Source organism: Lissotriton helveticus, chromosome 12 (genome assembly GCF_964261635.1).
Source record: "Lissotriton helveticus chromosome 12, aLisHel1.1, whole genome shotgun sequence".
NCBI lineage: Eukaryota > Metazoa > Chordata > Amphibia > Caudata > Salamandridae > Lissotriton > Lissotriton helveticus.
In genome coordinates, this window is record NC_136073.1 from 209228363 (window position 1) to 209241034 (window position 12672).

The following is a 12672-nucleotide window of genomic DNA, read 5'->3' on the forward strand; positions in this document are numbered from 1 at the left end:
TGCCACCAGAGGCTTTTCCTGGCTTCAAGCTTGCATGCGAGGGCACGCGTGCAATCGCCAGTTGGCTTACCTCTCGGCCTTTATCCGTCGCTCTCCCTCAGAGTCTCCTCTCTGTCTCCTTCCCTGCTGCTCTTTCACACCAGCCACTTCAAGCCTGCGCCATCTGGCTTTCCTCTTGGCCTTTAGCCATCTTGTCTTTATTTTTTTCTCGGCTCATAAATTGTCACTGAGCGGGAGGCAGTGATTGAAGGACTGCACTGCTGCCGACCTTGTACCCTGCAGCAGTGGGAGTGCAACTGATCTTTCTGCCAGTCACAGAGCCGGACAGTGATGTATCCCGACAAGATAACATGATCAAGGCGTGCACATGAAAAGTGAAGAAGACGCTTTGTTTTTCACGGGAAGGAAAACACTTCTTATTTTGCCATTTTCAAAGATCGGTGAAATACAAGCAAACAACTTTGTACAGTTTCAAACCAGGGGTCTTTAACCTTCCTAAAATGCTACAGTTGTTCAGATACTAAACCTGAAGGAAGTAAGCACGAGCAAAATAAGACATTTGAAGTATCATCTATTTAATCAGCACGTTACAAATTGTTTTATACCTCCATTAGATTTATCACCTTCATTGCAGTTTTTCAGTCCTTGCTGTGAACATCTAGTAAGCAATTGGAGAAAGTATTTTTTTTTTTAGTAATCATGATCATCCAAACTTAAAATAGCAATATGATATGATCTGTGGTTTTGACTCCTCATTCGTGGCATCACCAAAACTTGTAGAATACTTTGATGTTGTTATCATGGAGTCTTTCATGCTGTACAAGCAGTCAGTCACCAGCCACTGTTTTACTCTGCTGATGTTACTTAATAGTTAACCAAGAGGAGCAGAGTTTGGTTTTTGCTGTATTTTTGTTGCTTGTTTTCAAGGTACATACTTTATTATAATCTTGGTCATCTTTACCACTGTCTGGAGCTTCCCAGTGGCCACTGCGGGTAAGGAAACGTGGCAAAGCCATCAACCATTCAAGTGAGCAAATGGGTATCTGTTGACATTTGTGAATTCCACCATCATAGGTTCTGAATTGGTGCTAATTGCCTTGTGTGCTTCACTCCTGTTTAGGTGTGTAACACCTGTCCACTGTACGCTGATGTTGTTCCTTTTGTTCAGTGCCACTGTTTGGAATGGCATGGAAGCCTAACTCAAACTACATAAGAAGCAAGCATTGCTTCTTATGGGACCTTATAAGCGTTTAGCCATGCAACAGTTGATGTTGTTGCACCAAGGATATTGTGCTGCATAACTAAATACTTATAAGGTCCCAAAAGCGAGACCTATTGGCTATGCCAATCCTTGTTATATATTCTTCTCAAACGTTTTATTAAGCACAATTTTGAGAATTTTTAAGCACTGTTTGATTGTTCGGAGATATATTAAGTGCCTTTTTTTGTTGATATAAGCTATGCAAATACCACCCAGGTTTTGCTAGCCTTGTAGGGTATCCCCTAGTTGTTGTTTTTACCAAAAAGCAATCAATCAAAGAAGAACAGAGTCAGGCAAAATTTCAACCATTGGTTTCCCATATCTGTGCTCCGTAAGTGGTAATTATATTGCTGTTTCTAAGTAGGCCAAGATCTCAGTTTGCGTTGTTGGGTGCCCAGATTCAAATGATCTGGACTTTGGTAGGCGGTCAACTATTAACAGCAGTGTAATTGTTTGGGGGTTATGGTCGTTTTCCACTCTAGGGACCACTTGATGCCCAATGTTGCCAGATACCAGATCCTCTGCAGATCAATAGTAGAGTGTCGCCGTGAATTTTTGAATGTTTAGTTGCTCAAAACATTATTTTGAGTGACCTCCTATAGCAGCATAAGATCTTATTTTTTTAGCTGGGAAAACATATGTGTTAAAGCTCTGCTTGGTTCAGTAGCACTGTTCTTAGAAACCAGATGCATATTAAAACCCCCTGAAATAATTAAACTAGTAGCAGAATGTTGATGATGCAAGACTTTAATTATTTCCCAAAGGACAGTAAACTGAGTTGTCTTGTCTGATCTCTTTGTACTTAAAAATACACTTAAAAATATAATCAGTGTTTCAAATTCTATTTTAATCCATAATAGCCAAGTTATTTAAAAATCAATTTCTTAATGCTTGGTATCTAGGTCCAACGACACATAGGTATATAACCTACCGATTGCTTGACCATAGGCAGATGAGCGGGATGCAAAAACTGCATATTCCTGATAACCAATTATGGCCTCATTACACATTTTCCAAGTTTCCTGAAAACATTCGGACTTTGAAGTTCTGTATAGAAGTTACTGTGTGTGTGTGTGTGTGTGTGTGTGTGTGTGTGTGTGTATATATATACATATATATATATATATATATATATATATATATATAGAGAGAGAGAGGGTGTATGTGTGTTTGTGTATGTATATGTGTGTTTGTGTGTGTGTATATATGTATGTGTATATTTGTGTGTGTGTATATACGTGTGTGTGTATATATGTGTATGTGAATATATGTGTATGTAGGAGTAAGCTTTGAGTTTGGTTTGTGAGTTAATAACTACTAGGTGTAAAAATATTACGATCAGTATGATGTGTGATGGACTTCAAAAGGAATGCGAACCTCAAACTATTAAAGTATATCCATTCAAAGTGGCTGCTTTCACATTTGCAAAATGGTACAAAAAACTATTCTGCATAAGACATCGGTTACAGTTTTTTTAATGTTTTATTGCATGGTCACTCATGATTGTTTTTCCTTCACAGTGTGCAGTAATTTCTCCCCTCCTGTGACCGTAATTCTGATGATCTTCCTGTGCCTTGAGGGTCTTCTGTTTCTCACTTTTACAGCAGTCATGTTTGGCACACAGCTTCATTCCATATGCAACGATGAAACGGTAGGTAAAGTTTCCCCTAGCTATATTTAATAATAACTTAAACTTATGACTTTGGAACATTGTTGAATGTTTCGGTTTGGAGATGCCTCTGATGAAAAAAAATGCTTATTCTGGTATATCAGATTCTTGTATTTTATTTGACATGTCCATTGCCAAAATCTTGACCAATCAAAGTGTACCATACAGACATTTCACAGATTTCCTTTGTTTAAAATTTCTTGTTTGTTATAACTGTTTGTTATTCTGTTTTTTTGGGGGGCATTACCTCTCTCACGTGTTTATTCACCTGAACATCTGATACACCTAATTTTTTGACCATATTATCCCCTATTATTCACCACTACATTTTATGTAGTGTGATGATTTCCCCACCTAAATCCAACTCTTCTTTCCCGAAGCACAACATAAATCAATCAAATGCCTGTTTTAGGACAGTTGAGGAATTGCTGTGCTTGATATAAGTGTATAGAATAAGGTTTTCAAGATATGAAATGCTGTGTGACTTCTCCATGAGATTGTGATCCTAATGGGTACGATTCCTTATATTAGTGTTTTTTTCCCACCATTGAGTTTAGACGTGTACTACTAAGGCTCAGAGGTTTGACACTTTCTCCACACCTTCCACTCTGGCCCGGGTGGTATAATTTGCATCCGAACCTCAGGAATAATCCTTCGGCATCTTCGTTTCACTTGGTCACAACATCCAGAGACAGATTTATCCATTGACTCCTGACCATTAGGTCCTTTGGCCTTTTTTAGGGCCTTTCAAACGTTAATTTTGACAATTTCTCTGCAAAGAATGCATTCCAATTCTGTCCCCACAGCCACTCCCAGTTTCCGAAGTCTCATCACCACAAGGTTTATAACGTCTGTCTTTCCCCTGGGTCCATCTGAAAGATACAGCTGCAAGCCTCCAACAACCCCCTCAACCTCTTCGCAAAACATGTGAGGATGTTGGCCTATCAGACATCCTACCCCATCAATCATCACCCAGTCCGGAGGCATCCTTTTCCTCTGACTCAGACCAGAAGAAAGATGAACAAGAAGTTAAGAGATTCAGCTCACCTCACCTTCCTCAGGCCTTCAAACGAAGAATTCCGCAGGGGTTGTAAATATGATTGACACGCACACTCACACGAAGCCTTCCAGGAGGCTTCATGCAAAGGCAGAGCACTGCCCCCGAGAGGGTCGGGCATTGAGTGCTTTGAAAACCAGAGAATCACCAGGGGCTCAGTAGTTGTCTGGCAGTGATCAGCACTGACTAAAGACTTCAGAACAGAAGTCATTTCAGACTCCAGGGACCAGGGAACAACCCTGTTCGGCCGTTGAGCCCTAAGATCCTCCATAAGCCTCTAGGACCTTCGAAGCAGAACACACTTTTGACTCTGGCATGGAGGCCAACCACGATTCTGAGGCCTGTGTCGAGTCTGAAGCTGTCGAGGCCACTATCTGCACACAGGTTTCCATTTATGACAGTCTTCGACCCTAAATGAGGAAAATTTCAACAAAGCTTTCTCCAGCATCTTCAGAGACTGTGCCTCGCAAGAGAACTCTGACCTTTGAGAAATGGTTGGTGCCAGCTCACACACCTAAAATAAAATGTATGGATAAGGGAACTAGCATTCTCCGCTACGTTCCAGTTCCTCTTCATCCACCCCTATCACCACCTCCTGCTTTACCACCTTCATTGAGTCCACACTCACCAGAGGGATCCCTCTAATCTTTTTGGGGAAGGCTTCCCTTTCGGCATTGCCGACCCTTAGGACACCATTTGAAGCAGCGCCCGCAGATGATCCAGACTTGGATCACTATCCCGTATGGGCATACAATTCTGTAAGGGCATTGCCCCCGGATAACGCCACAGCCTACTACGAGGTGATTCAACGGCGACCACCTTTCACATAGTGGGCATGCATGTCCTCCTTGAGGAAAGCTATACCTCATGGAGACACTTTCCAAGTCGTAGAGAATGGTGTTGCTCCTCCCTATGTGTAAAGGCATGAAAAAATCTGGTTCCGATGCTTTGAAGGAGCCCGTCCACGCCAGGGTGGTAACATCACAGGTTGAAATAAAAATACAAGCCTTTAGCCAACGACCCAGCCTACATGTGTGTTCATGTCCCAACAGACTCCCTTGTCATCCATACAGCAAGCAAGCAGGTTTTCATTAAGACCAAGGGTGACGCTCCCACGCCCGATAAGGAGAATAAAAAAAACTGTAAACTTCGTACTTGTATAGCGCACTTATACCCGGAGGCCTCTAGGCGCTGTAAGCATACCGCTGTGGAACCCTTCCTGGCTTTTCCCTGTGAAGTGTCCACTCCTGGGCATCCCCAAGGTGAAGCCAGGCATCCCAGCGCTGTTGGGGCCGTTGTGGAGATTAAGCAAGCTATTGCCCAGAGTTGCAGAGTGGGACCCATGATTAGATTAGGCACCGAGGCGAGAATTATCAGGTCCAAGGAAATTGAGCCCAAGACCCGCCGAGGCGGGAATTGAACCCTGGTCCCGGGCCAGACCTCTGCATCAGGGTCTGCCGCTCTAACCATTGACGAACACTAAAGAATACAAGGTTGGACACTGAAAGTAAGAGGGTGACAGGAGGAACCGGTCCTACAATGCTTGTTTCTAGTTCAGGGTGGACCTGGCCTGGCAGTTCGGGCTGGGCTGTTCCCATTGGGTGCAGGGTCAAGACTGATTTGCATATGACTGTGTCCAAACTGGAATGGTATGGTGAGCAAAAAACTATGAATTTAGACCCAGATCTCTGTACTGGGGTGAATGTATGACATTGTTCTGCATTCTGTCATTCAATTGTTCTTTTTGCATTTGTCATACATATCAGAGCATTATGATTGTATGCTCTGTTTTTTTGCTGTAGGGGTTTTTCCCCCAGCAATGATATAATAGCAAGTCCTAATTAACCGAAAGTAAAACTTTTTTTTAAGTTTGAGTTTATTGAAGAAATAAAGAAAGGGAGGGGAGGGAAAAGGGATACAATCGTGTATAATAATCACATAAAAGGAATAAGCAATTCAATAAAAACTCTAATAAAAGGCAAATATAACAAGCATGAAGATTTCATGAACATAACATGCGTAAATGAATGAAAGGTACAATATAATATGGTAGAACGTAAAAATGCAGCAATAAAGGCAGTAAGGAATAAGAAAGTCATGGTGGCTTGCGTACCTCAACTATACTAGGATCCGGAGAGGCATGTATCGGAGCAAAGGAGGAAAGATATGTTACCAAAGGGAGCCAAATCAGGTCACGTTTAATTGCCAGGGAGATGGGGGATACATAATTGGTATCTAGGCGATGATGAAAGCAAACTTTATTCCACCAAGATTGATAGGAGACATTTGCAGCTTGTTTCCAGCAGGAAGTAATGGTATGGAAAGCCACTGCAACTAAAAGGTCCAGCAACAGAAAGTGAGTAGGAGATTGTGGAAGTGCCGGTGAAAGGGAACCTAGAAAAACTTGTGAAGGAGAGAAAGGGATCTGAAACTGGAATATCTTTTGTATCTGCTTCCAAACTAGGTGCCAAAACTTGGAAATAGGAGGACAGTCAAACATCATGTGCTTGGAAATAGGAGAGAAAGTAAAACTTTATAAATAAATACTCTGCAGTGTGGTTTTCCTGCTATGTATCAATTTGCTCCTCAAAACAAATTCTTTGTTTGTGGGTATGTGCAAATCCTCCTCAGATGTACTACTGAAGTCACCGGGTGTTCCAATTTGGTTTTCATAATCAATAATTTGTATGAGTAATCCAATAGGCTCTGTGCCTTGTAGGAAGACCTCTTTTGTGCTTTGTTTCGCCTCTCATTGCCTGAACTGGACAACTTGTTGCCGAAATATGACCTATCAGCATGTCAGCCTCTCATAGAAGACTATTGCAACCATGTAGGTGGACAAAAGCTACCAACCAGAAAACTGTATTGGGGCATATTTTTCAGTGACCTTAATTGTACCCGCTTTTGCAAGGTTATTCATGCAGTTTAAATTCTGTAAAGTCTGACCTTAGACATTGTAACATTACATTAATCATAGCCTTTTGATAGGTGGTGGTGGTGGTGGTGGTGGTGGTAATAGTAAGATTTGGTATATATTGTGGTTTCAGTTGGGAAGTGCGATATGTATACTCTGTACGGATCACACCCCTTGGGAAATCCTCCATAATTAGAAATCCAGTACTTGGAACTAAAATACCTTATTTCCTTAATTAATGTTGCCACATTATTTTCCATGTTTGACAAATAGAATAATCTTCATATTTCCCATTAGAGATTTAGTGCATAAATCAATATCAACATGGTCGAAGTCAGAGGGAGGAAGTGGATGAGCGCCAATAAATAGCTCTGAACGTGCCATAAAAGCAGATCATTTCTCTGGGTAATTTCTAGGCAAAATAGGTAAACAAGTTAAACGAGGTTGTAGCTAACCCTGGGCGGTGAATTCTGCTCTGCGAGTTTCCAGCACTCCGCGTTTCGCTGAGCTCGCGGAGTTCCGAATGCTCCGCTTCGCGCAGTGTCAAAAATAAACCTCCAGGCGAGATTTCTCAACTCAGGGCGGTCAGAGTTCTCATTGCGAGCGGTCGTGCATGCTCGCGACTGCTCGCGTTGAGATACTGCCCGATCACATTGAGAAAGCTGCAGCTCGAGTAAAAATCTACTTGAGTGGCAGAAAAGGTAAGCTTGCATTGTGCATGGTGCTGTTCGCAATGATTGCACAGTGTTGACAAGCATCCGGCACTGTGCAATCACCGCAAACGCAATTTTTCTACCGTACTCCGCCGCGTGCAGAGCCCCGAGTATTGCAACTCCGCCCAGGGTTAGTTTTAGCAATACCCAGAAAAAATGTGTGTGCAAACATTGAGAATTTGATAGAGGGTGAGGTTTCATGAAGTTTGCAAAGTTTAAGCTAAAAATGATGCATAGTGTTTATCTGAAGAGGGTAACTACATAATTGAAACATTGCAGGATTTTTTTTTCAGTTGAGCGTATGTATGTGCATCCCCTTTCTTTGAGTCTATCGCTTCCTCAATGTAAGTATTCGGGATATAGGTTGCCCATGTGCGCTCTTCTGAGATCATCAATCGGTTGGTAGTATTCTGTGGAAGCTTGTACCCCATCCACTTTACTTCCAGCCATCTCACATGTTTCATCACCGAACAGTATGTGAAATATGCATCCCACAGCAGATTTTGCCATAGGAGTATATGCAGTAATGTTTTGGCAGTCAATTTTCTTTAAGGGAAGGATGCTATTCAATTGATAAATTGCTTTGAAGATTCGAAATATCTCCAAGTCAACCTTCTTTCATAAATGGGACAACTGCTAAAGGTGTATGACCTTAATATCGCATTATGGCTTCATTTTCATTCAAATGCACTCTTCAGTGGCCTACCTGATTATATGGTCCGTCGACTTCAGGTTATTCAAAACTCGGCAGTCAGATTGATGTTTCAACTACCCAGGAGATCTAGTGTTCGTGAACATCTGCGCAGCCTTCATTGGTTGCCTATTGCCAATCGTATTCTGTTTAAAATTCTGGTCCTGGCCTATCGGGCTATCAATCAGCAAGGCCCAGTATATTTACGGAATAGATTTGTTCTTTATGCTCCTAAACGGGCTCTCCGCTCTGCTAACCTTTGTCAGATGGTCCAGCCTAAGTTTAAGCTTGCTAGAACTGGAGGCAAATCCATCTCTGTTAAGGCTGCTAGAGTATGGAATGTTCTCCCTTTGGCCCTTCGCACTGCCTCCTCACTTTCGCAGTTCAAGAAGGGACTCAAAACATACTTGTTTAATATTACTCTGTAATCTCTCTCTTCGTTGTGTTAGTTGCCCCGCCTTTTTCTCATGTACTCACCGCGCCAGGATACTCCTGAGTAATAGAGCGCGCAATAAAAGGCTTTATAACATAACATAACATTTTCATGTTGCCTTTATCCATAGTATGTTACATTTCCTGTGGGTGTGCAGATCACTACGTACTTCAAGGGCTGTCGCTTTTTCACGGAGAGCCTTGATTAATAAGTTATGATCTATAACTGCTTCTCATCTCCATTCTCTCACAGGAGATTGAGCGACTCAAAAGTGAGAAGCCCACATGGGAGCGACGTCTTCGATGGGACGGCATGAAGTCTGTGTTTGGGGGCCAGCCATCTCTCCTATGGATCAATCCCTTTGCTGGACTCCACATCAGGCGCCTACTCCTCCGAGGAAGGAAAGGGGGACCAGAGTTTTCAGTCTGATCTGGGAGTGCCCTACTGAACTTTTTAAAGAACAAAAACCAAACATTTATCATATTTATTTGGTGCCAGAAAAGCTGTGTACATACGTTTTATGACCAATGTGGAGTGAAATGAAAGAAAACGTGGCTTGCTGCAAGCACATTTTTTTATGAAGTACATTTATAAGCCGTTCCTTCAACATCTACATAATTTTGGGAAAGTATACATTTGATGCCACCAACGTGAAATTGAATAGGGCATGGCATGTACATGAGCCAAATCATATCTGTACTACTGTGTTCTAATTTTACAGAGTTCTGCAGATTTTCCATGAAAGCCCTTTTGTTTTGGGAAAGAAAACATTGTAGGTACTATCATGCTTTTTATCATCAAAGCTTACTCCTTGATTCTTCTATCCTGAGAGCAGGTATTAATGCTGGACGCAATCAAGAGGAAACTGTAGTATTCTTCCGGTCATTTTTAATCAGCCGCTTAGCCAGAAATGACTGTTGAATAACCATGCACTGTATTATTTGCAGAAAGTGACAAATCATTCACCTTATGGTATTTGACCTCTAATCCATGTGCTCCTTGCCTCTTAATCCAAGGTGGCCTAATAGATTAAAAGAGAGACAATTGAATGGTTTGCAAAGACACTTCAGTATTCTATTTTTGGAATATTTCATATTCTAATTAAATTTAAGCATAGAGATATTGTGGCCTATGATAACAGAAGTTAAGCACACCACAGGTCGGAAAGTATAGTCCACAAACTCAGTCATTGTTTTTGTGTGTGTGCGTGTGTGTGTGTGTGAGAACATATATAATAATTCAGTTTCAAATGGATAAAAGGTTAGTGGTAATATTTTACTGTGGAACATTTAGGAATTAACTATGTATGTACATGATTCATATACGAAAGCCATGATGCGATGTAATATGGTCTTTTATTGCCTCTTTTGACTGAGGGTAATTGCATGCATCATTAGTCAATTTTGTGGTAGGTAGGAAACCTTTTCACCTCAGTCAGCAGTGGCAACAAATGCAATATTGTTCGGAGTTGCATATGTTGTGTTCGTCAGTATTTGGACTGTAGTACTTTTGTAATCTCTTGCTTAACACGACTGGCCCAAGCAATGTAATTTGCTGTGGAGCCTGAAGTGCCCCTGAATCTGTCCCCTTGGCCATAATAGTCATATTGAAGGAGCTCAGCATTTTGTATCACAGTTTTCTTAAACAATATTGGCTAAGACGCAAAGCACACATAATAGAGGAGATGACATAAGGAAGCATCAGTTTAGGTTTCTTCTTAGATTCGAATCTATTAAAATAATATTTTATAGATTGGCGGCATCGTGACCATGTGGCTGAAGAACCAAGTGTATTCAAGTCCTGCTTGATGGTATAGAACCTTTTTCTTTGCGGAAGCTGTGGGGTTGTTCATATTGTCTGTGAAGTTAGTGTATTAGGGTAGGATTATGCATGGTAGTCATGGTATTTCTGTGACTGAACAAAACTAGCCGGTGGTTTAAACACTTGAATGTCATTGTCAATGTTCTTTGACAAAATTTATTAATTTTGTAAAATTATACTATTTCTACCTTTTTGCCTCTAAACTGAATCTTTTGAGTATTGTCTCTTCTTTTATTCATTCTCTTTACTTTTTAATATTTAACTACCACATTTGTAATCGGTTTATAGAATGTGTTGCAAGGTCTACCAAAGCTGTACTATATGATCTTCTCCTTCATTCTGTAGTTCATGACCGAATGAGATACTCGTTTTGTTTCCTTCAGTTCATCACATTTTGTCAGACATCATTTTCAGTGAGTTAATTTTGAAAATCATTACATTTTTATTCTAGAGGCAAACACAGATATCTATAGATATGTAGATATATATCTAAATGTGTACATTTATAAATAAAAAACTGTATATATGTATAAAAATATATACGTATGTGTTAATATCTATAAACCACTGTGGTATGTGTGAACGTGTTCAAATATTTTGCATTATTCTCAATAATTGAGGATAAAAATATTGTGCTTTCATTCCTGATGTTGGAGCAGGCTGTATTCTTGCCTGTCTCCAAATAAAACCAATATTTAGTTATTGTTGAATCACTTCAATATATTACTCGTTTGTAGACTTCAGGCGGGGGTACACTAATGAATTTTAAGTTTGTTCATGTACAGTGGTACAGTTAAATTGTTTTCCTAAAATATCAGTGCGTTACTGTGTAGCAGTGTTCCTTCACATATTTCCCTGTAGACAGCTCCTGAGTATAATTTGAGAGCATCAGGGAGGCACTCTGTATAACTCACAGACATGTAGAGCGTGATCATAGACTTAGAGCATTATACAAGCTCCCCTGTCCCTTACTGATTTGATAAAAATTTGTTTGGAAAAGCAGCCGCTGCATTCATTAAGTACAATGTATTTGAAAACGATGAAGGAAATTAACAATGCGCTTTTCTGTGGTTGTCACTGATTCGTGTATCCTTACTTTTGAAGCCCTCATAATAACTGAGTAGATAATGGACAATCCTTTTGATATATTTTACTGTTGTGCTACACAGAGAGACACCTGCATACAACAATGTGTCTTCCTAAAGATGTGTGCTAGCTTATATTGTGGTACCATGCAGTGCACTTCTTTATAATTTACACTTAATAGATTTGATGCCATTAAAAGGCTGTAAAGCAAAAACATAAATGAGCATGTAACTAACATGTTTTATATTTACTGTGCACTGCTGTAATGACCTTGGAATGTATTGTCAAATTCAAGAGTTATAGATATTGTATAATATTTATAATCTCAGCAATTTACGGCAGATAACCAGCAGGGCTATAAAATAGATAAAGAAAATATGAATTATTGTAGTTTATAAAAATGCTCATGGTTAGAAAAGAAAAAAGGGTGATTTTTCTTCCTAAAGTGGCGCAACTATTATTGGATTTGTCAATAGCAGTTTTATCTCTTACTTTGTAAAGTGAGGGAGAATCCCTAAAATACCCTTACTTTCTTTAAAACAGACATCAGCTTTTAGGAAGTGCAGAGAAAAGGCTGTTTATGGAGGTGCTTGACATCATATGAACCTGGGTGTTTTATTCCAACCTGTCACACAAGTATGATTACCCTAAAAGAACATCTATTTATATTTACCTTCCTCTCCATCGTCGACCAAACCAAAAAGTTTCCTTAGTTAGAGAATGAACTTTCGGCAAAACCTCAGATCCCTCTGATTTCCAAGTCCTCATCAGCATTGGCACTTCCAGCTAAGCTTTTGTGATGGATGGCTCATTCTCAGGCCCATCACAGACTGTGTCATTCAAAATCCCACTGTTGACAAGCAAGCAAAACATTAAAGATTTTTTATCAATAGGAAATCAAGCGTAAAGAGGCCTAATTAACCATTCACAATTTCAGAGAAGCTTTTGTATTTTATTTTTGAGGATGCATGTATTTTGTTTTAACAAGACGTTTCGAAAGAGATCCCTACAGTTCCAATATTGTCTC

General features: G+C 40.3%; 1 protein-coding gene across 2 annotated transcripts in view; it reads left to right on the forward strand.

Annotated features, from left to right (window-relative positions):
* Nucleotides 1-12027, forward strand: part of ZDHHC7 (zDHHC palmitoyltransferase 7) — a 358756-nt gene extending 346729 nt beyond the window's left edge. Inside the window, exons 7-8 of one of the 2 annotated variants that reach the window (XM_078670375.1) lie at nt 2782-2912; nt 8991-12027. In XM_078670375.1, coding sequence (XP_078526501.1) covers nt 2782-2912; nt 8991-9167 — 308 coding nt within the window. In that variant the 3' untranslated portion in view covers nt 9168-12027. The remainder of the gene's footprint in view (nt 1-2781; nt 2913-8990) is intronic. The other variant, XM_078670374.1, reaches the window with a different exon arrangement.
* The last annotated feature ends 645 nt before the right edge of the window (nt 12028-12672 follow it).